Below are 27,162 nucleotides of genomic sequence, written 5' to 3'. Positions count from 1 at the left end.
TCCTCTCAAAACCTACCCAGACCCAGAAGCCCTGGCTCTGTGGATCTGGTGACATGGGTGAAACCTTTTCTCCACTTTAGACTTCTGCAGGGGCTGGGCTCTCTGCCTGGACAGTCTCCCCGCCCTCCACCCCCGCCATGGCTCCTCGCAAGGCTGGTGAGTCATTTTCACAGAAGGGCTATTTTGTCCATCCCATCACTCTCTTTCGATCCCCAGTACCTCGTATCATTTTCTCACTTAACAATTATGAAATTCACGTATTTTTAACACACGAGTAGTCTTCTGGTTGGCCTCCAGTCACAGAAAGCAGCCTTCCTGCACTGCTGCCCCCCAGTGGCTAGAAACCAGATTACACTGGGTAAACCCAACTATGAAAGAGGCCTGGAGGGACTTCTTTCCTCTGCCTCTTCCTCGCTCTTCCTCTGTTCCCATTTATCCTGTTGGGGTCTCATGTCTGGTTCCGTAGTCTGGCCTCAGCTGTGTGAGCTGAGGATGCATGGGGTGGTGGTGGCTGGGGACAGAGGAAGAGGAGGAAGAAAAATTCAGAGAAAAAGGAGAGTAGAGGAAGAAGAGAATGGAGAGGAGGAGGTGAGGAGGAGGAAGAATAAGGTTTCGGTTTCAGATGTTTCAGCATCCAACGGGGCCGTGGAATAGACTGGCCATGCTGGCTCCTCTGGCCCTCCACTCACCCTTCCTCTTGCCAGGCCGCTGCTGGGAAGGCCCACACTTACCATGTCTTTGACCAGCAAGTGTCCACTGGCGAAGGCAATGGAGTTGGGGGGTGTGGAGACCGGCAGCATGAAGGCGTAGGAGCAGCCGACGGTGCCAGGGATCATCAGGTACAAGGGGTGCACGTGCAGCCGGATAGCCTGGCCCAAAGAAGTCACAATTGGAAAGAGAGCGTCAAGGACGTAGAGATGGTCAGAGTAACGGAGGACAGTAGAGGCACACGAGGAGAGGGACAGACACAGAGAAATGTAGCCAGACACAAAGGCAGGACAGGCACTCCTAGAGAAACGGAAGAACCCTTTTAAGGCCAGTGATGACAGGCCACACTGCCTTTTACTTATTCAGAACGCCCCTTCCCGCGTGAGTGAGCTTGCGGTCTTAGCTCCTCCAGAGTAACTGATCCAGAGGTTGGAATGGGACCCAAGACTCTACATCTCTCATACACTCCTAGGTGCCCAGGCTGTAGCTGGTCCAGGGCCGTAGGCCAAGAACTAAGGCTCACATAACCAGGCTTGGCCCTGCTCTTGGCTACACTATCCTAGAAGTTGCCGCGGGCCACCTTTGGTCAGAGCCTGGATCGAGCTGAGAGACCAGGGGTTGTCCCCCTGGCAAGCATTGCCATGTTCCTGAGATGGAGAGTTCAGTATGAGTTGGTCTCAGGTCCTACCTACCGGACCCAAAGTGTAGACATTTTCTTGACAGGCTCTACCATCATCCCTGGTCAGTAAATATTGATTTTGACGAGAAGCCACATTTAAGAGCAAATGTCCTTTGCTGGTATTTTTTCTAGAAACTCCCAGTTACAGACTTGACAGGCTTGGAGCTTCCTTCCCTCCTCCATACCACCTCACACCATCCCTGTTTCCACCTAGTACCAGGTGTCCTAGACTCTAGAACAGGGTCTGATTAACCCAGTCCCACTCCAAAAGGGCCTGAGGACTCCCGGATGCCCCGCGGAGGACAATTTGCTCTCATCCAGCACTGCTTCCGGTGACCACGCTCTTTCACCTACAACTCCCAGGTGAACCCTGTCTTGATGTAAGTGGCCTGTGCATTCGAGGGAGGACCAGCGGCCCTGATGGTGATCACTTTCTGGAACTGTCTGCATGTCCATTAGGACAGTGCTTAAACAGTCTCTCCGTTTACAGTGGACTCTGTTTCAGGGGTTGAAAAAACACACACACAGGCCTGTGGTGGGGGGAAGATGGGGCATGCTGACACCCCACAATGTGCAGGGCACCCCTCCTTGAGAAAATTCTTGATCTAAAACAGGAGGCAGCAGTTGGTTGTTTGGACTTTCTTCTACGCTGGTCTGGCAACTCAAGTGACCCAAACTTGACAATCTTTCTCTCCCTGAGAAACACAGCATGGCCTCATGGGTTACTTCTCCCATTAAGGGACTCGCTGTGCTTTGAGAGTTACCCCACTGTGGCGTTCCTTTGAGGAAGATGGCCCTGTCATTTACCAGCAGGCTCTGCAGTCGTTCAGACTCTCTGTGAATTCTAGAGGCGAGCAGGGCTGCTGGAGTGCCTGGGGAGGCTCCTTCGCAGGGGACTCTAAGTTGGGAGTTGGGCCAGAGGGTCCATTCACCCTGCCCCACGGGGACCCTCACCAGCTCGGCCAGGACAGGCAGGAAGATGATAATGGTGGCTGTGTTGCTGGCGAACTCGGTGAAGAAGGCGATGACCACAGTGATGAGCAGAACGGCCAGCACCGGGGGCACGTGTTCCAGGGGGTGCAGCTGCCCGCCGATCCACGCGGACAGCCCCGACTCCTGTGGGCAGACATGCCTTCAGTCTCGGTCCAACCAGTACCACCCTTCCCAGACAGCCACGAGTGTGAACTCCTCCGCCACATGCTCTACGGGCCGTAGCCCAGGCGATCCCAGGATCCACTCAGCTAGAAAGCAAATTCCATTTGGGTTCAGTGCCCAAAGTTACAGCTTGAACGGGAGAGGGAACCAGATAGATCTTTATGGCTAAGTCTCATTTCTCCAATGACGGTCATCACTTAAAATGCCTGCTATTCCTTCCATAAAAGATTAACTATTGTTACTACATGGTGGCACATTAATATGCATAAAATATATTATATCCCATATGCTATTCATAATATAAAACATATGTAATGGTTAGTTTTAATTGTCAACTTGACGCACTCCAGAACAGTGGTTCTCGACCTTTCTAATGCTGTGATACTTTAATACAGTTCCTCATGTTGTGCTGATCTCAACCATAAAAATATTTTCTTTTCTACTTCATAACTATAATATTGCTACTGTAATAATGTAAGTATCTGTGTTTTCTGATGGTCTTAGGCGACCTTGTGAAAGGGTTGTTCAACCCCAAAGGGGTCTCATCCCCCAGGTTGAGAACCACTGCTCTGGAACCACCTGGAGAAGAGTCTTATTAGGGATTGTCTAGATCAGGCCGGCCTGTGGGCAAGTGTGTAAGGGATTGTTTTAATTATGCCAATTGATGTGGGAAGAAACAGCCCACTTTGGGCAGCGCCATTCTCTGGGCTTGGGTCCTGGGCTATGCAAGAGTAGGGAGAGCAAGCTGAGCACAAGTACACATACATTCATAGCTCTCTTCTGACTATGGCAAAGTGGGACCAGCTCCCTTAAGCTCCTGTTTGACTTCTCTGCTATGATGGGCTACAATGTAATTGTGAATGGAAACAAACGCATTCTCCCTTAAGTGGCTTTTGTCAGGGTATTTTTTTTTTTTAAATCACATCAGCAGGAAAGGAAACAGAGACAGCATGTGTCTAATATATCAAATATAATACAATGTGACTTATAATAGACTTCTGAGCAGCCCGATGGATTTTTATCACAATGACAATAACATAGAAACCAACATTAACATGGTATCGTTAGTCACCATCCTAAGAATCCCCGTTATCAAGGCTGGGCACCTTCTGGCACCTGCTGGCTCCTCCTTACCATCCTGTCCCTATTTTACCAAAGAGGAAAAGTCCTTGTGACTTGCCCATGGCCCCATAGTAGTGACTGAGATACCCGTATGAACTTCTAGAAAGTTCCCTACCATTTCCATCTTCCTCTGGAGGAGCTGGTCTGTCACTTGACTCTTAATTAAGAGCAATGCCCACCTAGGTGTGGTAGCTCACACCTATAATGTCAGTACTTGGGAGGTGGAGGCAGGAGGATCCCTTGGCAACATAGAGAGTACCAGGCCAGCTTGGTACTGTCTCAAAGAGAACAAACAAGGTAAATCAAAGCAAAATGAAACAAAGGAAGAACAATGTCCAAAGTGGACTGTGGCTTCCATGGCACAGAAGGTCAGGAGTGCATCCCCCCCCCCCAACTTCTCTCTCTACACAAATGTCAGGGTACCCTCTCTACAGACCCCTCTAGGAACTATCTTGATTAACAATGTATCACGCACACTCTCTCACCATCAGATAGATCCAGGCCAGCCTCCTTAAAACCTCAAAGCTGCTAGCCCCTCAAATTCCTTGCCGCCCCCTGGTGGCGCCACTCAGCAAGGTCTGGATAACAATGCAGCCAGCAGGGACCCCCCAGCCCAACCTTAGGGCTTTTTCTGAGAAAGGTAACAGAGCTGTCGGCTCAGGAGCCAATCCAAGGCAGAGCTGAATGAGGCCCAAACACTGAGAATTAAATGCCTTCCTACCATTGCATAGTAACAACCCGGTACCCTCAGGTGCAGGGTACATCATCCATGAAAGGCGCTTGATGCCTGCTCTGTGCTGAGTGAAACATTCACCGCTCATTCTGAAGTTATATTTATTATTGATTTATTTACTTTTGCAATACTGGACACAGAGCCCAGGACTTCACGCATGTGAGGCAGGTGCTCCACCACTGAGCTCTACCTGAAGGTCAGACTTTCCTTTTTACTTTGAGACTAAGTTGCCCAGGCTAGCCTTGAACTCACTCTGTAGCCCAGGCTAGCCTTCAACTTTTGTTCTTCCTACCTCAGTGTCCTGAACAGCTGGGATTGCATGCCTGGGTCACCATATCTGACTTCAGAACCTGACATTTCTCCACTGATTCTGGGTCACAGCAGTTATCTAGACAGAGCAACACATCAGCTTCTCTGGTTTACCACAGAAGTTATTTTCAGGGCCCGAGTAATAAGAGCTTAAGAAGCTAGGTGTGGTGGCTCATACTTTTAATCCCAGCACTTGGCGGGTAGGAAACAGGATGACTGGGAATTCAAGGCCAGCCTTGGCTACAGAGCAAGTTTCAAGCCATCCAGGGCTGCAAGAGTCCCTGTCTAAACAAACTTAAAACCAAAGAACCAAAATCAAAACAAAAACAAATGACAGTGTAGACATTTTCACTCCAGGAAAGTCCTTGTGGAGCTTAGGCGCTTTCTGCAACCTGCAGCATTCTGTGAGAGGCTGGGCCAGCCCTCCCTGCTACAGGGAATGCAGGGCAGCTCGTGTTCCCTCAAGCCATGGCCTGGCACAACACTCACAAAGAGACTGGCTCAATTAACCAGAGAGGCGCTGCTGAGAGACTGTTAATGACCAGGCGAGTGACCAATCAAGAGCTTCCTGTGGCTGGCCTCTGAGGGAGAGGCCTCTTGCCGGCATCCCAGTGCCTGGACTTGGGCTCCTCAATGGAGGGACTCTTTTTCCTCTAAGTTCCCTACAGTTCTGTTGGGGACACTAAAGGGATTTCCCCCAGCCTTTTTCAATTCCCTGAGGAATAGCGGGCTTGGTTTCCTTGGAAACACAACATCCAGAATTCCCAGGTCCCAGAGACCAGCAGCAGCTAGAGGCAGCATGGGTAGAGCTAAGGGGAGGTCCTTCCCAACTAACCCCTTCCTGCTGTGTTGTTCTGGGTTAACTCCCTTCCCTGTGCCTCAGTTTCCTTATCTGTAAGCCAGAGGTCACAAGGGAGAAAAGTAGCTGATCTAAAATGCATAGTAACGTGTCTGGACACCGTGAGTGCTATGTGACCAGCTGTCATTAGCAGTCACTAGGTGCCTGTTGGGGGGATCTCAGAACTGAATGATCAATCAGTGCCTGACCGACTGACTGTCTAGGGTCTCTTCTCTAGAGACCCAAAGGTGACCAGCAGACCAAGGCCACTTTGCAAATGTGGATGGAGGGAGACTGAGCTACCAGGGGAGGAGGCTCTCTTCCTTATTTTTCTTCAGCTAGATCCCCTCTCTTCGCTCTCCTCACTACACAATGCGGACATGTTTCTAAAGGAAGGTTGAAGTCCAGGGTTCAAAATGCAAAGTCTCCCGGTGAGGGCCTAGGAGCTGGACAGACAGGCAGACAGAAAGAGGGCCCACGATAACAAGAGTGACAAGTTTCCACTTCCTATTCACCCTCCTGGCCTGAGACAAAAGCCCCAAGGCTTCAAACAAAGGTCTGGTGGTCTTTTCCTCCTGAGAGTAGCCCTACCTTGCCGATGGACCAGTCCGACAAGTTCAAGGCTAGACCAGGATATGCTTACCCCCAAATGGTGGGCCTGCCAGCCTCCCTGTCTTTGTTCAAACAGACCAACCCTCACTGGGGGAGGGGGACTCCTTAAAGCCCTTTAAACCCTAGTCCTCAGGGGGAGACTGGATTTTAGCCCCCGGGTCCCTGCTCTGCTCTTGCTCTGTCTCTCTCTGTCTCTGTCTCTCTCTGTCTCTGTCTCTCTCTCTGCGTGTGTGGGCATGCATGCGCTCACGGGTGAGTGTCTCATCATCCCTAATAAAAGCCTTCTTTTGCCGGCTGATTCTGTCTGCCGCCGCCGCCGCCGCCGCCGTCCTCTGTCTGAGATTTTCCTGCTGCTGCGTGTGCTCAGTTCTTTCCCTGCCTTTTAATTCTTCAAGTGGCAAAGAAAACGAACCTAATCAAGGCCCCAAGAATGTAACACTGGGGCCCTGGGAAATCTCTCCAAAGGCCTCATAAAACACAGTAGACCCAGTTCTGCGAACTAATTCTTAGAAGAGACAAAGCAAGTTTGAGTAAAGAGAAAGCTGCTGTTGTGTGTGAGAGCATTTAACTGTTGCAGCACTTAAGTGCTCTGTGACCTTACATAAGTTACTTAACGTCTCTGCTCCTCCGTTTCTTTAAATGACTGTGAGGGTTAAGTGGATGCATGGAAAAATGGCCATCCCTGTCTGTAAGCACCCAAAAAGGATTTATAGTGAAGTAATCTGATAAGCAATGGAGTGTTTTCCTCAATGCTGGGCATTTTCCCAAGTATTTTGCTAATATTAATTTAATTTCCATGACCATGCATGAAGAAGGTAGTGCAATCATTCCCATTTCATGGTTGAAGAAACTGAGGCACAAGGAGCTTGTGCTGGCTGGTTTTATGTCACCTTGATACATGCTAGAATTATCTGAAAGGGGGGAACCTCAATTGAGAAAATGCCTCCATGCTGAAAGGCATTTTCTTAATTAGTGATCAATAAAGGAGGGTCTAGTCCATGGTGGGTGGTGCCATCCCTGGGCAGTGGTCCTGGGTTCTGTAAGAAAGCAGGCTGAGCAAGCCAGTAAGCAGCACCCCTCCATGGCCTCTGCATCAGCTCCTGCCTCCAAGATCCTGCCCTGTGAGGGTTCCTGACCTGTGTTCATTCCCTCAGCAATGGACTGTTTCCTGGAAGTGTAAGCTGAAATAAACCCTTTCCTCCCCAAGGTGCTTTGGTCATGGTGCTTCATCACAGCGATAGTGACCCTGACTAGGACGAAGCTAAAAGACACATTCTGAGCCCAGATGTGGAACCTCAGCCATGCTCTCAGGCTTGTACCACCATCGCCAGGGCTAACAGTCACACGTAAGAACCAGCTCTGATTTCCAGGGGAGAGTGGCTGACGGAGGAGCACACATCTCTGTCCGCCTCTGCCTCTGACTTAACCTCAAGCTCCCAGAGGTTACATGGTGGGTGTGACTTACATGATTTACACACACCAAGGCACCAGAGCAAGCCCAGACACAAGACGCTCACCTGCCAGCAGGTATGGCAGCTGGGAGGTTGCATGTGCTCGTGGCAATGGCAGGGATCCGCTCTCTTCCGGAAACTTCACTGGGGTGTTAGCATGCTCAAACTAGTCCCTGGCTCAACATGGGCCTTCTGGGCACTGGGATGGCTGACCTTCAAGTCAACTCAACTGGACTTGGAATCACCATGGAAACACACCTCTGGGGGTGTCTGTGAGGATAGTTCTGGAAAAATTTCACTGAGAAGCCTCATCCCCTGGGCTGGGATCCTGACTGAACAGAAGGAAAGTGAGCTGAATACCTTCCCCTCTCTGCTTCCTGACTGTAGACACCATGTGACTAGCTGCCTCAGGCTCCTGCCACCATGTCCTCCCTGCTGCCATCATGGACTGCATCCTCGAACCACAAGGCAAAGCAAATTCTTCCTTCAGTGGCTTCTGCTAGGCCATCTGTCACAGTACTGAGACAATGACTAAGACAAGCACCATTAAGTGTCAGGCCACTCCCGGTTGTCCAGACCAGTGGTGGGGACAGGTGGCCTCACAGTTTCAAGAGGGAGCGGGCACCAAGAGGGCAAACAGGGTTATTTGGGAGTGACCGGGTGCTAAGAGCAAGAGGGACAGGGTCAGGGAGTAGGGCTTTGGGGACAGGGCCCCCCAGTCTCTGAGGAGTCAAGACCTGAAGAGTGAGGACTCAGATGGCAGGGGAAGTTCATTAGAGAAAGTCCAGGGGTGGAAATGAGTCTGACAGGGCTGAAGAAGAGCAAGGGGCCAGTGGACTGCCCGGAGAAGGGAGAGGGAGGTGGGCACAGCAGCGGGGGAGGGGGAGGGAGGCAGGGGCTGGGTGTGTATGGTGAGGGAAGCCTTTAGACTAGTGTGGAAGTATACGGGGCGTCTAGGGTGCGCTCTGCAGCAGGTGGCCCGAGGAAGTGCTGCTATGGCTTCTGGGTAATCCACATGTCCAGGCCCACCTATCCTCCAGCCAGGGATCCTCAAGCCTCAGGTGGCCCGACTGCAGCCTGGTGAAGGGCCTGGACAGGGTCCAGAAGCCAGAGGTATCACAAGCATCTTGGTGGCTCCTGGGCCAGATTTTGCCGCCTGAGGACAGAGGCTGGGGTGAGGGGCAGCTGGTAGACAAAGGCCCCACTGAATGGAAACCCTGGCCGACTGCCCAGCACTGGCCTCCCAGCATGCACTACGGCCCTGCCTCCCAGCCCCAGGGGCAGTGCCCCAGCTTGGTGAAGCCTCTGGGGCACAGGTTCTCCAGCAACCCCAGCCCCAGGGCCAGGCTGCACGCAGTTCCTGTAGCAAGAGGTGCTTTAACCACTGAATTCCGCAGCCCAAGCTGCCCCAGCACCCTCCACTGGCCCTTTCTCTAATGTCCCCTCCAAATAGCCAGCTACGTCGGGCTGTGTCCCGAGTGTTGTCTCATTTTATAACACTATGTGACAACTTTAGCAGGTTGCTACCCTGTCGTTCCCATTTTATAGACAAGGAAACTGAGACCCAGAAGATTTAGCAACTCAACCAAGGTCACACACAAGAAAATCAGTGATTCTAATGGAGACAATCTGGTCCCATTGTATGGCCTGACCCTCCAAACCTGAACAACATGCTACTTCCTCCAGGAAGCCTTCCCAGATATACCATGTGTCTTAAGTTAGGGTTTACTATTGCTGTGAAGAGACACCATGACCACAGCAACTCTTATAAAGAAAACATTTAATTGGGGTGGCTTGCTTACAGTTCAGAGATTCAGTCCATTATCATCATGATGGGGAGCATGGCAGCATGCAGGCAGACATGGTGCTGGAGCTGAGAGTGCTACATCTTGCAGGCAACAGGAAGTCAACTGACTGTCACACTGAGGGAAGCTTGAGAAAAGAGACCTCAAGGCTCACCCCCACAGTGACACACTTCCTCCAACAAGGCCACACCATGTAAGAAGGCATTTCAGCCAGGTGGTGGTGGTGCACGCCTTTAATCCCAGCACTCACAAGGCAGAGCCAGGCGGATCTCTGTGAGTTCGAGTCTAGCCTGGTCTAGAAAGTGAGTTCCAGGAAAGGTGCAAAGCTACACAGAGAAACCCTGTCTCAACCCCCCCACCCGCCCGCAAAAAAAAGAAGGCATTTCAGCTGTCCTTATTTCAGAGACACCCTTGGCTGCCAATGGTTTTGAATGCCTGAGGTGGAGCGAATTTCAAGTGCTTGGCCTGAAATCTCTTGTACGCCACCCTCCCCTGGTTGAACAAACAGGGGGGGGGCAATTGGCCTCTTCTGTCTTTGTCTCCTGTCTTTAAAATGGGGACAGCAGCTGAGGACGTACCTCAGATGCACAATGTCCTGGGTTTGATCCCCAGGACTACATAAGACAGACATGGTGGCACATGCCTGTGGTCCCAGAATTTGGGAGGTGGAGGTGGAAGGTTCAAAGCTATCCTTGGCTATGTAGCAACTCTGATGACAGACTTGGCTATGTGAGACCCTGTCTTAGCAGGATCGGGTGGGATGGGGTGGGATGGGACAGCAGTAGTGAGTAGTCTGTGTGTGTGTGGAGGGGGATGGTCTGTGTGGGAGGGTGGTCTGAAGATGAGTCACTACTTGGGAAGCACCTCAGCTCAGCATCCAAGTTCTCTCAAGGGTACAGTGAGGCTTCTAGACTTCAGAACCAAGTTCTGTTTCGGCCCCTGCTCCTATGTAGAGCTCCTGGAGACTTAATTACCCCCTGCCTCACTTTCCCTACCTAGAAAACGGGGATAGAAACTTCACTCCCTTCTCAGGGCCAGAGGTGAGGATTAAATGAGATGATGCCTGGGCTGCGTTGCTGGGGTCAGGGCTGGCTCCCCTGACCTCACAGGTGAACAAGCACAGGGCTGAAGCTTGAAACTGCCCTGGTCCCAGCCCGCCTCCTAGCTCAGTGTCAGGAATCATGAAACCAGATCAGGAGTCACATTGTTGTTAAGGAGCCGCCATGTTATACACTGTTATGTATACATTGTTATGTCTTCATACCTTCCAGAAATATGTTTCTGTTTCCCAAACCTGAACGACCCTGCAAAACATGCTTTTTCAACCTGCACTGAATGCATGAACCCATAATGTATGACTGTCCTTTGCCTTGTGAAAGTATGTTTTCAAGATACCTTGGTCGATACCCATGACCACCTACCCCAGGATGTATGACTTCCCCTTCTCCATATAAGGGACCTCAAAAAGGCAGTGAGGGGCTGTTCTCTGAAATCCCTGCTTACAGTGAGCTGGCTGGCCAGTCCGGGGTGCACCTCTAAGATAAAGCTTGCTTCAGTGAGACGCTTGTGGAACTGGCCTTTCTCCTCACATATTCAGATTTAGCAGAATGGCATTCGGAATGGCATGCGTTAGTCACCATCGACATCCAGGCTTCATGTCACTAGCATCAAGGGCAGACTTTAGAGTCACACTGCCTGGATTTCAATCCCAACTCCACAGCTGCTGTGTGACCTTAGGCAACTTACTTCCCCTCTCTGTGTTCTGCCTTTGTTGCACTAAATGGGGTCACAGCAGCATCTGCCTCAGAGGTTTGTGGGGAGGTCTCCCTAGGGCCATATGTCAGAAGTGAGGTGACTCATGAGCTCTGTGTTACCCCAACACTAGTGCCAGCCTTGGTGCATGCTTATTACGGGATCCCAGGGGCTGTACCAGACCTACTCACCCCCTGTCTCCACCACAGGCCTGAGGGTAGGCCCACAGGCTAGAACCGAGGATTGTCCTAACCTGGGTGACAGACCCGGCTGTCTCTTCACATGTTCCCTGGAGCTGCAGTTGGAGGCTGGTCCCACTTTCCAGCTCCACAGCTCCGGGCCCTGCTCAACAGAACACCACGTCCCCTGGGTCCACAGTTACCCACAGATCCTGGGCCTGCAGCATGCATGCCTCCTGGGCTGCAGTCCTCACCCTTCCCGTCCACAGTTCCCCTTCCTCCGAAGCCCACAGCCGCCATTCTTCTCTGGCTCCTCCTCCACAGTGGCCCCTCCTCCCCGGCGAAGCCTCTGTTCCTCCGGTGTCTACCGCAGCTCCTCCAGGCTTTCAGTTCACAGTGCCTCCTCCTCCCTGGCCAGCAGCCCCTCCCTCCCTCCCTCCCTGCAGCCCCCTGCTCCTCCCAGCCCATAATCCCCCCTCCTCTAGTCCAGTGCCCCCACGTCACCCCGGCTCTCACCTCACAGCCTTTGGCCATGGCGAAGCCGCCTCCCAGGAGAAGGATGATGTTCCAGGGCACTGTCTCCTGGGCTTTCTTCCAGCTCAGCAGGGGCTCGGTCTCTGAGTTGGGAGCTAGGTAGAGAGAGGGGGACCCAGTCTGGCTCGGGCTCAGGGCTGCTTGACTGTGGGGAGGGATGGCAGCCCTGAACCCTCATCTTTGTGGGGACTTTCAGGGACCCCAGGAAGCCAAGCCTGCTTCTAACATCTGCTTTGGGGCTTTAGGGAGAAACCGCAGCCCTCGCTCCAATCGGAATGGAAATCATTTTCAAGGTTCCTGTAGTTAAGGATATTGTGGACCCAGGCTGTCCACATGCCTGGTTTAAATGTCTCACCAGCCTTTCCGGCAAAGGGCTATTTTTGTCCTCATTTACAAGAGAAAAGGCCTTTCTCTGTGTTTGAATGTGGGGACTGGGAAGCCAGGAGAAGCGGTTTGGCTCTCGGTCCTGAATGCCCATTCTCTAAGAAGAGAGGAGGTCTCTGTACAGCCTTCTGGGTCCCAGACTGCAGCCCAGGAGGTCTGTGGGGACGGAGGACCCAGAAGTGCTCGATTTGGTCTTTTGGTTTAGAATGCCCTTTCTCAAAAACAAAGGGCAAAAAGAGGAAGGAAATTGAGAAAAATAAACCTCAGGGTCCTCGAGCCAATGGCATTGAGGGGTGACTACTATTTCCTGGAAAGTGGCACTGGACAGCAGGCTACAGTGGGGTGGGTGGGCAGCAAACAACTGGCCCTGGGGGTGGAGGGAGCTGGACTGTGCTCGGCAGGCCCGACCTGGGATCGGGAGGAAACTGCAGTGCCGAAGGAAAGGCAGGTAACAGCCAGACTTGGGACACCAAGGTAACATCCCCTCTATAAGCTGGGTGCCTTGGGCCAGTGACTCCACCTCTCTGAGCCTTGATTCCCTCATCTGCAAGATGGGATGGCAACACTTCCTTCAAGGACTCAGGAGTGTGAGGGGCTTAGCCCACAACAAGCCCTGGTTCTTCATCTGACCAACGCATCCCACATGTCCACCATGCACTTAATGCTCTTCTTGACACAGAAAGTGTATGGAGCCCAACTCTTTCCTTGGGGAACAGATATAACCCAGGGAAGACAGATAATAAATAAATACATATCAAAGATGGAAAATATCATGTGTTGTAAGGAATAATCAAATAAGTAATAGAACAGAGAGATGGGAAGGAGGTGCTTCTGGACGGTGTATTCTGGGAGGGTTTCTTTGGAGAGGTGGCATTTGGGCAGAGCTCTGAATGATGTAGTTGAGTAAGCCAGGCAGGCATCTGGAGGAAGAGATGGTTGGGCAGGGAGGAAACAAGAGCTATATGCTGATCATCATCATCATTGCCATCATCATCATCGCCATTGTCTTCACCAACAGCACCATCATCATTGCTGTCACCATTACCATCATCAACATCATCACCATCACTCATCACTATCACCATCATCAACATCATCATCAACACCATCATCACCATCACTCATCAACACCATCATCAACACCATTATCACCATCACCATCATCAACACCATCATCAATACCATTATCACCGTCACCATCATCAACACCATCATCAACATCATCACCACCATCATCACCATCACTCATCACTACCAGCAGCAGCAGCATCAACACCATCATCAACATCATCACCCCCATGATCACTATCAACATCATCAATACCATCATCACCATCATCAACACCATCATCATAATCACCATTGCCATAATCATCTGCCTATCCACCACAGCACAGTACCCAGCTACTGAGGCCTTAGGCCAATACTGACTGACTGTTAAAGAGATACACGTAAGTGCCGCTGAGACCCATGAAGGGAAGGCAGCTGGTGTAATAAGGACACCCATGTGGCCTGGTTTCTGTAGCTTATCTCTTTTATTTTATTTTATTTTATTTTATTTTATTTTATTTTATTTTATTTTATTTTATTTTATTTTATTTTATTTTATTTTATTTTATTTTACAACACCATTCAGTTCAACATAATAGCCACAGATTCCCCTGTAATCCCCATCTCGCCCCCTTCCCCCTCCCCCCAGCCCACCCCCCATTCCCACCTCCTCCAGATCAAGGTCTCCCCCGAGGACCGGGATCGACCTGGTAGACTCAGTCCAGGCAGGTCCATTCCCCCACTCCCAGACCGAGCCAAGTGTCCCTACATAAGTCCCAGGATTCAAACAGCCAACTCATGCAATGAGCCCAGGACCCGGCACCAACGCACAGCTGCCTCCCAAACAGCTCAAGCCAAATGACTGTCTCACCCATTCAGGGGGCCTGATCCAGTTGGGGGCCCCAGCTTATCTCTTTTTAACTAGGTCTGTGATCTTTATCAGGTGACTTCTTCTCATGGAAACCCAGGGGCCCCTTGCCAAGGCTCCATGGAGATCCTGCTCCATAGAGAAACACTACAAAATGTTGCCTCAGTCACATCTGTGTGAACCAACTGGTAGCCCATGGATGACCATGCGTGGAGTCTCCATCCCTGCCACACACTAATTCCCATAACTCCAGACTGACAGCCCTCTGCAGAGGGGACAGGGTAACTTCATCAACCTGACCGAGCACACTAAGTGACTTCATGCTACTGTTATGGCCCCATGTATTGGCTTTGTAATTTGAATTATTTGGCAATATCTAAAACTAGGGAGATTTCATGCAGAAATCTAGATTCTTTGCTTCTCAGAAAAGTCAGATGGAAACTAATTCAGTTTTTGTGTATGGTGACAAGCAACGAAAAAGGTGACATCTTCCCCGGAAAGTGGAATTGTCAGGCATGAGTGTGAATAGACCTTGATGTGCTCGGGGCTGGAGGTCCAGCTTGACTGGCTTTAGGATCACTATGGCAACACACCTTTGGGTATGTTTGTGAGGGTGTTTCCAGAGAGGTTTAACTAAAGAGGGAAGCCCTGAATGTGGGCGGTGCCATCCCATATAAGACCTGCCCTGAGTGTGGGTGGTACCATCCCATATAAGACCTGCCCTGAATGTGGGCGGTGCCATCTCATGTAAGACCCACACTGAGTGTGGGCGGTGCCATCCCATATAAGACCCGCCCTGAGTGTGGCAGCACCTTCCCATGAGGTGGGGTTTGAGATTGAATCTAGCAGCCTGCTGATTCTGCCACCATGTGTTCCATGCCCTGCCCAACTGTTTCCCCTCAAATGGGACAAAGCAATCTAGTTTCAGTGTGTTGCTGTGATAAAACACCCTGACAGAAAGCATCTAAGGGGAAAAGGGTTGCTCAGCTCATGATTCCAGGTCACAGTCCGCCACTGGGGGGGGAGTCAAGACAGCAGGAACTCAAGCAGCCGCGTGCTACATGTAGGGAGGGAGTAGGCTGGAGTCCGTGAAGACCCAATAGAGAAGATGCAAAGGTGGGCCCTGGAGAAGAGCAGATATGTCCAGGGAGGAGACACAGGAAGGAGGCTTCAAAACAGAGACACAAGGAGTAGACTCTGAGAGGAAAGAAACTCTGAGAGAAGGGAGACCCTGAGGGGAGGGAGAGAGACCTGAAGAAAGACCCTGAGGAGAGAGAGACTTGAGGGGAGGGAGACCCTGAGGGGAGGGAGACCCTGAGGGGAGGGAGACCCTGAGGGGAGGGAGACCCTGAGGGGAGGGAGACCTGAGGAGAGGGAAAACTGAGGGGAGGGAGACCCTGAGGAGAGAGAGACCTGTGGAGAGAGACACTGAGGCAATACTTCATGGTTTTTAAAAAACTAGCCCAGCTCAGGTTTGTCTGTCTGGTTCTTTAGGCATCTGAGTTACAACTTCTACCTTGAGGAGAAGTTTTCTATAAAATACCCGAAAGTAATAGAGTTGGCTTTGTGGGCCGAGAAGTCAAATTGCTATTGTCTTTCTCCTCATGTAACTAAAAACATACAACTTCTGAGATCTTCTGAGGCAATGCAAAGCCTTTTTAACAGGCCCTAAAGCTGAAGGCCGTGAAACAGTCATATGTCAGGATATCGTTTTCTTCCGGCTTTTCCCCAACCATTTGAAAATGTGGCAAGGATCCTTAGCTCCTGAGTTTCGGTGAACACACAACAAAACAAAAACATATCGCTGCTGGATGTGGCCCAGGCACTGTAGCTGTTAACACCTGTCCTGATCGGTCACCCGGGCAGTCCCAAGTCCTCAGACACTGACCTTGTGGGTAGCAGAGTTTTAGAGCAGCTCCCTGATTCCCAAGCCCCTGAGCGGTCCTCATCAGGCCACAACTCCAGCTGTGACCACCTTACCTTTGAAGTCAAACCACCACCTGAGGGAGGGCTTCTGGGACGGGAAGAAGAACAGGACGATGACGATAGCCACACCCGTGACCGCATCCGAGACAAACCTGCAGGGAGACGGCCACAGCAGGTCAAAGGATCTGCAGATGGGACACTGAGGCCTGGGGGACCACCCTGCATCCTGCCCAGGGCAGATGTGGCTACCCAGGTAGGCCCAAGCTGTTGTGGAATGTTAGTTGAAGATGTGTTACATTTGTTTATGCTGTGGAACATTTGCATAATGATGCAAAGACGCATTACATTCTTTTATGTTGCGTTTGTTTAACTCTGTGAAGCTGTGCTACTGTGCCTGTCTAAAACACCTGATTGGTCTAATAAAGAGTTAAACAGCCAATAGCAAGGCAGGAGAAAGGATAGGCGGGACTGGCAGGCAGAGAGAATAAATAAGAGGAAAAATCTGTGAGGAGGAGATCAGGGAGCAAAAGGAGAAGGAGAGGAGGACTCCAAGGGCCAGCGACCCAGCTACATAACCATCAATGGAGTCAGAAAGAAAGAATGGGAAAAGCCCCGAGGCAAAAGATAGGATAATTTAAGAAAAACTGGCAAGAAACAAGCCAAGCTAAGGCTGGGCATTTATATGTAAGAAAAAGTCTCCATGTGTGATCATTTGGAAGTTGGGTGGTGCCTCCCCAAAAGAGCTAAAGATAAAGAAATAAAAAAAAATGTTAAAAACCCAACACCACCAAGCGATTACCTGGGTTACCCTAGGGCATTTTGCTCCTATCAAGCAAAAGCTTGCCCTCCTGATCTAAGGACCTAGAAGAGGTACTTTCCATAGAGCACATATAATCACCTAAACTTGGACCCCAAGGAGAACCCTGTATGCGTGTGTCCAGCTTTTGCTTGGGTTCCTCCTGGCACAGGCAGCTCACCACTAGAGAGACAGCTATCCACACCAGCCAAACCCGGGCCCACCAGCCTCACGGCTCCTCCAAACCCAGCTTCCACATTTTTAAGGACTCATGCTATGTCTTTGTAGGGGCTTGGTAAACATGAGACCTTCAGGGCAGACTTTGGGGGTTTCCGGAAACAAAAATGAGCTGTTTAAGCAGACCATGGCCTTTGGAGGGAATGAACCTTAAATCCTGATTTTCCCAGCTCTTAGTTCAAAGAAGCCCAGCACCCATTGCTAACTCTTACGGCTCACACCAAACAAGAGTATTTGAAATTGCCAAGAAGATGGAGAGGCGGGGCCAACCGCACATCCTACATGGAGTCACTTCTCTGCCACCTTCACGGGGACAAGCCTGGTGAGGGCGACGGGGACATAGGAGTAGTGAGATGATCTGTGGGTTAATCCTGGGGAGGGTGGCTGGTAGCCTGTTTCACATTCTTACATATGACCACTCCTCTACCCAGCTTTCTACCCCTAGACATTTATCCTCAAGAAAGAATCAGACTTGCTCATCCACCCTCCAATAACTGCCCACTACTCTCAGGGAAAGGCCTATGCTTAGCACACCTGAGAAGGGCCTTGGAGACAGCTTATCCACCCTTCCCACCACAGTGTCTGTCCTTCCTTCCCAGCAGCTCAAACAGTTGAGTCTTTCGGGCTCCAGCTTCAGAGGACATCCCTTTCCCAGTCTTGAGTTTTCCAGAACTACTCAGTGTTTTATGAGGATAACAATGCCCCACTCCATTGTTTTATAGTACAGCCCACTCCCCTTTTCAACACACCCAGTCCAAGCTGCAATCACTTGATTGTCTAGAATCTGCTCTTGTCTATGCCCATGGCACCTGCCCCATGCTTAGCATGTGACATATTCTCCATAAGGGAGTGGCTGATGGAACCAATGGCGCACTGAGTCACATCGCTCATAAAGGCTGAGCTAGGATTCTAACCCAGTTTTGTCTGAGCGCTTGTCACCTGTGGTACCAAGAGTTATCCTCCTAATCTCTTTTGGGAGGTACTTCTGCCCCCCCCCTCCACATGGCCCACTCCAGAATCCTCCCACCAAGCCCCGCCTTGATGGTTGGCAGAATCTTACCCGGGGGCGAAGAGGCTGGCCCAGCCAGGGATGAACTTCGGGTCCCGGGAGAAGAGAAGAACAGCAAATGTGCAGAACAAGACGAAGACGGCCTGCTCGGCGAACCTGTGGTGCAGAGATGTAAGCATGCTCACCATCCTGGGCTCGGACAGGAGCTGGGAGGGGCCAGTCACTCGAAGCCCAGAGTGAGAGAGGGTGCCCCAGTATGGAAGGGATTCCCATCTGCCCAGGGTTTCCAAAGGCTGCTACCATTGTTAAGGAGAATTGGCCGAGGTCCTGCAGAAAATCCAGACAGACAGAAAGAGAGCCAAAGAAAGAAAAGCAGGAAAGGGGGACAAGCCGGGAGTGATGGAATACACTTTTAATCCTTGCACTCAGGAGGCAGAGGCAGACAGATCTCTTTGAGTTCAAGACCAGTCTGATCTACATAGAGTTCCAGGATAAACAGAACTACATTGTAAATGGAGGCAAAGCCTGTCTGTTCTGACACCTGATCCCAAATAAACATACAGAAGCTTATATTAATAATTATATTAATATTATAAATGCTTGGCCAATGGTTCAAGCTTGTTACTAACTAGCTCTTACATTTAAATTAACCCGTATTTATTAATTTATATATATTGGCACATTGCTGCAGCCGCAGGAATATATCATAAAAACTCAGCTGGTTATGGCAAAGTCACTACCTGGAGGGATCAAGAAATTCCTCCAGAGGAAGCCAAATTCCAAGGAGTTTTTGGTGTTACTTGGTTTGTTATATATCAGCTGTATTCTGTTATGAAAATCATGTGTGCCTTCATAGTTTTCCCAATTGACTTTTCCCTAAGAAGGGCTAACAGTGGACTGATCACTCTCTGGACATACACATTCCAGGTATTTGGAGAACAGCCTCAGGAAAAGCTTTCTCTGGAATCAGATTCTCCCTTGTCTACTTTTAAGAACTAGTAGTAATAACAGTCCACATGCAAGTCTCCTGATTTAAGATAAATTCCACAAGGAGATACCCCCTAGGTCAGGTGGACGTTAAGTAATAGCTTTACACAATTTAGCTTGGACCCTCCTTTCTTACAGCCTTACTAACTTTATAGACCTCTAACTTCTCACCTAGCCACTTCTAGGAATATTTGGATAAACTTCTGCGCTGACAGCTATGCTTAGCCAGAACCCCAGGTCAAGCCTCCCTGTAATTATCATCATTGGCAGCATCCGGCCAGGTCCATCCCCAGATGGAGGAAAGTACCTTATCAGAGATACCTCTGTATTCTCTAAGAACAGACTTAAGCATCCAGGCTACCTGTATGAGAAGGCCTGACAGATGTGCCAATTAAGCTTAACTTCCTCCTTTCCCAAATCTTACCTCTAGTTCCAGATCTCCCTTTAACTATCACCAGAGGCATCTAGCTGTACACAGGTTGCTTAGCAACCAAGCACACTTTCCCCCACCCTGCAGAAAAACAGCAGATAGCTTGGACAGATAGGAGCCACAGGAAAAAAGAAGGCAGTTTTATTTTCTCCCATTGACCTAGAAACTTACAGATTTTTCACATTTTCTACCAATCACGTTTAAGACTATAGTTGAGCACATAAGATCCCTCTTCTTAGATATTACCTGAATTTAGCCTTTAGTTAATTCATTTCCCCATTAGTCACTTCCCTTTAGGGTTGCAAATGATAATTAATGGCTATTGCCCCTCTGTGTGATTCTTATCACCCCTCCATTTGACCCTGGAAGCCTGGCTTTGCACTGCCAAGGGATTACTGCTTGTAAGTGTGTATATACCAGGACTCCCAGAGAGGACAGAGGGGACAGAGAAGAGAGAAGAGAATGGAAGAACTATATGGGTAAGAAATTGAGAGGAACAAAATGAGATGGGGAAGAACTAGATTGAAGGGCTAGAAGAGAGTATTAGAGGAACGAGATGGAAGATGAGGAAGAGCCAGATGGGGAAGAACAAGATGAGAGAGAAGGAGATGGGAGAGGAGCTGATATGGAAAAGAACTAAATGAATGAGAACCTAGAAGGGACAGAACTAAGATGAAGAAATTAAGATAGAACCTGGAGGGGACAACAGATAAATGTAGAGAGAAATCAGGCAAGAAAGGAGCTAAAAATGACAGCAGAATAGAAGCTTGTAGAGAGAGAACTGACAGAGAATAATAAAGTGAATGAACTAAGGAGTTTCATGTACATAGATTCATTTCTTTTCTTTAAAGATTAATTATTAGCTGGTTGTAGATTCTTCTCAGACCCTGGGAGAGGACTATATATAGGGGCTGGACCCCCATAGTCCTCGATACCACATGACCCATGGCTTATCAATCCCTGGCATCTTGTTCCTTGGATAGTCTGTCTTGACTCTCCCCCTCTTCCTCCCAGTTCTCAGTTTGATTCTTCTACCTAACCTTATCCTGCCTTGCCATAGGTCAAAACAGCTTTATTATCAACCGATGATAGCAACACACATTCACAGCATACAGAAGGACCATCCCACAGCACTACATCAAAGAGAGATCCTGTTTAAAAATAAAAACAATGGGAGAGCCACAGAGAAACAGCCATAGAAACAGACTGACAGACATACAGAGAAAGCGACAGATACTCCAGGAGAAGTATACACAGAGAGAGGCATGGCCAGACATGGAAAGGGGTACACAGAGGTGGAAAGACAGACTCCCTGAGTCTAGAAGCAGCAGCTAGCAGTGTACTTAGTTCAGAGTGAGGAATGGAGTCTCAAGGCACCTAGGAAGTAATGGCCAAACCACTCCTTGAATTTGAGCTCACTGAAACCTGCATGTTTTTATCACATGGGAAACATGCACTAGACAGGCAGACAGCTTTGGGAGGTAGCCTGTGTACTGGAAGGAAAAGGTATCTGAGGTAGGACAGGGGAGATGCCCAGCCAAGTCCACCCTGAGCTCAGTGGTCCCTAAGGCGTCTCTGCCCCAGCACCAGGGCAAGGCAGGAGCCATCTCCTGCCCTGTCACCGCCACCCTCCGCCACTGGCCCCAAGGCACAGTCAGGGCCAAGCTTGAGGTAACTCCCCTGAAAACTCAAGGACCAGCTCACTCACACCCAACACTCGCTCGTACTTGATGGGCCCCAGGTTCTGGAACTCTTCTCGAATCACAGCTCGAGCGTTGTCCTCCGCATCGGCTCTTATCTCAGACTTCTTCTTCCTCCAGCCCCTGGGAGGAGAGGGCAAGGTTAGAGGGGTGGCAGCCGAGGGGGTCACTTTACACTTTAAATTACTGTTTTTGTTTATGTGTATGTGGGAGTCTGCAAGTGTCCTGGCACACATATGGGGGTCAGAGGACCACTCGCAGGAGTCGGTCTTCCTACCATGTGGCCACTGGGTATTGAACTCACATGGGTTCTGGGTATTGAACTCACATGGGTTCTGGGTATTGAACTCAGGCTGTCAGCCTTTACCTGCTGAACCATCTTGGTGATCAAAGGTTTAACTTCTTAACTACCTCCCCGGCCCACTACCCAGCTCCCCTTTCTGAAGACTGTGACAGCCTGATGCTTGGCCTCCTGGCCTCTGTCTTTCCTTCCTAAAACTTATGTTTTTATGTCCACCTGGCCTTTTAGAAATGTGAAATGGGGTTGGCTGTGTTCTTGGGTTTTAAATCCTTTCACGAGTCAAACACACACACGATGGACAAGAAGTCAATAGAACAAAGCAGAAATAGACTCCATCTTAATTGTAGGTAGGACGATTCCCTAGGCAGGGAATCCTGGACTGCATAAGACTGAAAGTGAGCTGTTGGCATCTGTTCATCACTGTCTGATCACTGACCGTGGATATGATGTGGCATGCTGCCTTAAGTGTTCCCTGTCTTGACCTGCCTGCTATGGTGGACTGTGTCCTTTGAACTGTGAGCCAAAACAAACTCTTTCTCCCTTAAGTTGCTTTCATTAGAGCATTCAGAGAAAACTGACACTGAGATGTGGGGCCTTTGCTATGACAAACCTGACCATGTGACTCTTTGGCCTTTGGAACTGGTTTATGGGAAGAATGTGGACGAGTTTTGGAGCTTTAGGCTAGAAAGGCCTTCAAACACTGGAAGACGAGTTTAATGAGCCATTCTGGTGAGAGCTTGGAAGACAAGAATGCCAACAGAAATGTAGATGGGTTCAGGTGGGGAATAAGGGCTCCATCTGCACCTAGAATAGGGGCTGTGTGTATGATATTCCAGCCAAGAAAAGTCGGATTGAGAGATCACAGACTAATGTGTTCAGCAGAGGATTTCAGGGCAGGAGCGTGTTCAGGTGAGCCCTGAGGAAGCAGCTCTAATTGGTAAGGAGATCAGCATTGTAGAGGAAAGCCTGAGGTTTAAAGACAACTCCCTCAGAGAGTCAGCATACAGGGACGGACACACCTGGGGCCCAAAGGGGCAGCTACATCTCCAGCTGACAGCAGAACTTGGCAGCAGCATCTATGTGGAACTGGTTTGCCAGACATGAGGGATGCACAACAGGTGTGTGTGTGTGTGTGTGTGTGTGTGTGTGTGTGTGTGTGTGTGTGTGTGTGTGTTGGAGGAGCTGAGGCCTGGTAATATGTGGCAGGGTTGGCGTTCCTGGAAAGAGGCCCTGAGAGGCCGCTGTGCAAAGCTTGAAGGTGAGGCCTAAGTTGTGGTGGAGATTTAGGGATGTTGGAGATGACAGCACCATAGGGCATCTGCCGTGGGGTGGAGCTTTCCTAAGAGAGGAGCTATGTGTGCCCCAGGGGGCAGGACTGGAGGAGTGGGGCTGTCCCGCCATTTGGAGCCTAGGATAGTGTAACATGAGCCCCAGGTGCCAGGCATGGAGCTTCAGGGTTTGGCGTTTGCCCTGTTGGGTTTTAGTTTGGCTTAGGTTTGGTTGTTCTTGGCTTTGCTCTGATACCTACTTTGAACTCCATAGATTATATGTGGTGTTACAGGATGCATACATGTAAGCTCGCCGCTTTGGAGTTTCCAGGAGTTAGGACTGGTAATGATTATGGGAATTTGAAAGTTGTCTGGATGCATTTTGTGTTATTACAGGATCATTAGCCCATGGGGGCAAAAGGTAGAAGATTATGGGTTAAAGTCAAGGTGTTTGGGGTCAAATTGACAAAGGGCGTGGTTGTGATTGCCGATGTTCATTGTTAATCTGACAGAACCTGGAATCACCCAGGAAATGGGCTGAAGAGATAAATAACCACCACTCGCCACTTTGTGTTGGTTTTTGAGTCATGTGTGTGTGTTTTCTATTCAACTGGAACACACATAATTAAAAAAAAAACAAAAACCAGCCAGGCATGGTGGCTCACTTGGTGGCTTAATCCCAGCGCTCAGGAGGCAGAGAGAGGTAGGTGGATCTCTGTGAGTTTGAGGCCAGCCTGGATTACATATTGAGTTCTAGGACATCTAGGGCTGTTACATAGAGAAACCCTGTCTCAACAAAACAAAGGAAAAACAAACAAAACAAAACAAAACAAAACAAAACAAAAAACCAACCCCAATCATTCTGGGCATGGTGGTGCACATCTTTAATCCTGGCACTCAGGAGGCAGAGACAGGCAGATCTCTGAGTTCTAAGTCAGCCTGGTCCACACAGTGAGCTCCAGGCCAGGCAGGCTGAATAGTGAACATCTGTCTCAAAACAAGAAACCACCAAACAAACAAACAAGAGCAACCCACAATGGCTATCTTGTGTGAGGACCAGACCCCCACAAGGCCCTCCGCAATCTGACTCAGGGCTTCTCTGTTCTGGGGTGTCTGCACACGTCAGAATGTTGAGCGGTACCCCTGGCTCTTCCCAGGAGATGCCAGCAGCCCTTCTTCAGCTGAGAACCAAAATGTTTCCAGATGTCCCGCTGTGACTGGTTTTTCGCCCTTGTCTCCCGCAGATCTCCCTCTCTTGTATCCGGAGTCCAGTTGCTCGGCCTTCCAGCAGCATCAGATCACCCCTCACCACCCCTGCCCTGGGTCCTGCGCTCTTGCTCTTCTAGCCCCCTGCAAGGCCCTTCTTCCTGGGCCGATCGCTCCCTTCCTTCCTTCCTCAGGTTAATTCTGCTCACTCTTCACATCCCAGTTCAACTCTCACTTCCCTGGGGAAGAGCTCCTGGCCTCCAGGTTAGGTCGGAGACTCCAGTCCAGCCCTGACCCTCACTCTGCCCTTCTGGAAGCTCCACTGTGCTGTGCTGCTCACGGAGCCTCCCTAACCCAGAGTGCAAGCTCCCCATGGTCAGGGTCAGCTGCTGCCTTGTGTCCTCAGCACCCATGCTGGGCACACAAGGCTCCGAGGCTATTTGCTAAGTGAAGACGGAGTCACGGGACTGACCGGAAATGTCCTGTCGCCTCTCATATCTATCTCACTGCCTCCCTCTACATACACTTCCTCCCTCACAGCCTGTTCTGTGGCCCCCCAACCCCTAAACCTCTCAGGTGCTAGTCACACAACGGAGGAGATGAAGGACCCCGGCTCAGCCTCATTCTTGGCTTCTTGCCCATGCCCCTCACTGAGAGTTTCTCTCAACTGTAGCTGATTTTCTCTACAGGTCTACAAGACACAGAGTTAAGAGCTGGGAAGGTAGCAGAGTTCAGAATTGCACAGAGTGAGACTGGGACCCTGGCCACGTGGCTAAGTCTGGCTGTGTGTTCCTGGAAAGTGCCTGAGGCCAGGAGCATCCCACGGGCACCTCTCTCTGTTCAGGGTGTTTACACCTCAACTCCAAAGTGGATCCCATTGGTCCCACTGCGCAGAGGATCCAGTCCAGCCTGGAGATGAGGGGAGGGCTCTGGTTAGAGAATGAATAACCGTACCACCATGCCGCCGCCTCCAGCTCAGGTCCCATGATGTAATGACGCCCTAATGCTAACCTATATCCGCACAGTACCTGGCTCCCATTTCCAGTCTTGCCCTCTAAATAGACTTCGCCACTTTGATTAAAGAAATGGATTTCCAGCCACTTAGGGTACCACACACCGTAATTCCAGCCCTGAGCAAGGGGGGGGGGGCAGGAGGAAGGCTACATAGTGAGACTGTGTCTTAAAAGGACAAAGTGGGGGCAGATAGCTCAATGACAGAGGGTTTGCCTGGTATGCACAAGGCCCTGGGTCTGATTTCAGGAAGCACACACAAAATAAACAGACAAAAATGAAATTTAAATCTCAAACTTCACATTCATAAATGGAAGATAAGAATCACTGTCGAGGGGCTGGGGAGATGATCAGCTGGTGAAGTCTTTACCCTGTCAGTACAAGGACCTGAGTTTGATCCCCAAATCAATGTAAAAAAAAACTGGACATGGTGCTGCATGCTTTCAAGCCCAGCACTAATGATGTGGAGACAGACTAACCCCTGGGTTGTGCTGGCCAGCCAGTCTAGGTTATTTAGTGAGTTCCAGCCCAGTCAGAGATCCTAGAAAAAAAGAAAAACAGACAAACAAGGGGAGTGAGGAAGAGGTGGCACACGCCTTTAATCCCAGCAGTCGGAGGCAAAGGCAGTCGGATCTCAATAAGTTCAAGGCCAGCCTGGTCTACAGAGCATATTCTAGGACAGCCAGAATTGTTACACAGAGAAATCCTGTTTCAAAAAACTAAAAACTAAAAAAAAAAAAAAAAAAAAAAAAAAAAAAGAAGAAGAAGAAGGATCAATGGCTCCTGAAGAATGACATCTGAGATCTTCAGGCCTTAACATATATTTGAAAATGCATGTACCCCCAAACACATGCAGACACACACACAGACATACACACACCGCCATCATCGTAAGCAGAAAGAAACCATAAAGATAAACATGAGAGCTGAGCACTGGGTTACAACTTAGTTGGACACCATCACTGGTCCAAGCCATCCTGGAAACCAGAGTCACCTTCTCTTTGTTCAAAGGGCAACAGGTGGGGCCCATCAGGGAAGCATGGGCTTTCCCATCCTCCCTCTAGAGGAAGGTCCCACATACCTCCAGCTTATGCCGCCATAGAGGAAGGAGATCCAGAGCCAGCCGGCCAGTAGGAACAGCAGCATGAGAGGGAAGGCGAAGATGAACCAGGAGCCGAAATTCACCACATCACACTGTGGAAAGAAACTAGAGAACAAAAGAAAGTAAGGGAGGCCATCAGACAGGACCATGGGGCCGGCAGGTGACCTCCAGGGGTCAGGACAGAGCTAAGGGAAGTACAGGAAGAGAAGACTCCTCCCCCTTGACAGAAGGCACCTTTCCTTCTGTGGGGGGCCGGGTTCTGACTCAGTGGAACCACAGTGCCTTGTGCATCCCTGGGGGCCAGACAGGGAAGTACGCAGGTGGCACCATGACAAACTCAAGGTCCATTGGTCACCATTCATGGGACAGCAAAGCCCACCCCAAATCTGAGTATCACTTGTTTTTATGCAGTGGTTAAGTGCCGGCATCTCTTTCAAATGTTTCTGGTGACTCTGACAGCATATACACCACATCTTGGGCAGGTCTGGGTGGCAGAGGCAGGTGGAGATCTATGAGTTCAAGGCCAACATGGTCTATATAGTGAGCTCCTGGCCAGCCAGAGCTACACAGTGAGACCCTGTCACAAATAAAAATGAAAAATCAAGCAAAAAATATGGTATTATATTGGAAAGGAAAAAATGTTTTAAAATGCTTTGAATAAAAGAATATGGACACATAACTACCAGCAGCATGTTATAAATAAATAAACAAGACAGAACAAAACATGAAAAGTTATTGTCTGACAAATAAACAAAAATATCAATAAACTGAAGAATGAGATCCTGGGAGGACTTCACCCTTGGTTTTCTTTATCTGATTTTCTATAATAAAAATATATGTCTTGTAATCAGGCCGAGGAAAGAGCATAATAGTTAAAAATAAATTAACATATTAGTGGATATGGGGTAAGTTGCATAAATTCCTAATATCAAAATAATACTACAAGGAAAGTAATCAAAATATCCATAATTGATTAAGTATAATACCCAAGACAGGATCATTTCTAGCCT

At 49.7% G+C, this 27,162-nt stretch overlaps 1 protein-coding gene across 2 annotated transcripts in view; it reads right to left on the bottom strand.

Moving 5' to 3' along the window:
* The window catches only part of Slc13a3 (solute carrier family 13 member 3), a 77,279-nt gene that overhangs the window by 2,381 nt on the left and 47,736 nt on the right, over positions 1–27,162 (bottom strand). For both annotated transcript variants that reach the window (XM_042276809.2, XM_076571149.1), the window contains 7 exons: positions 26,132–26,257; positions 21,292–21,387; positions 18,199–18,303; positions 16,160–16,257; positions 11,860–11,972; positions 2,342–2,503; positions 732–869 (listed from right to left, as the gene is read on the bottom strand). In XM_042276809.2, coding sequence (XP_042132743.1) covers positions 732–869; positions 2,342–2,503; positions 11,860–11,972; positions 16,160–16,257; positions 18,199–18,303; positions 21,292–21,387; positions 26,132–26,257 — 838 coding nt within the window. The remainder of the gene's footprint in view (positions 1–731; positions 870–2,341; positions 2,504–11,859; positions 11,973–16,159; positions 16,258–18,198; positions 18,304–21,291; positions 21,388–26,131; positions 26,258–27,162) is intronic.

The sequence above is a fragment of the Peromyscus maniculatus genome, chromosome 4 (assembly GCF_049852395.1).
Source record: "Peromyscus maniculatus bairdii isolate BWxNUB_F1_BW_parent chromosome 4, HU_Pman_BW_mat_3.1, whole genome shotgun sequence".
NCBI lineage: Eukaryota > Metazoa > Chordata > Mammalia > Rodentia > Cricetidae > Peromyscus > Peromyscus maniculatus.
The sequence above is the reverse complement of the archived record's forward strand: the minus strand, read 5'-3'. Positions and strand labels throughout refer to the sequence as shown.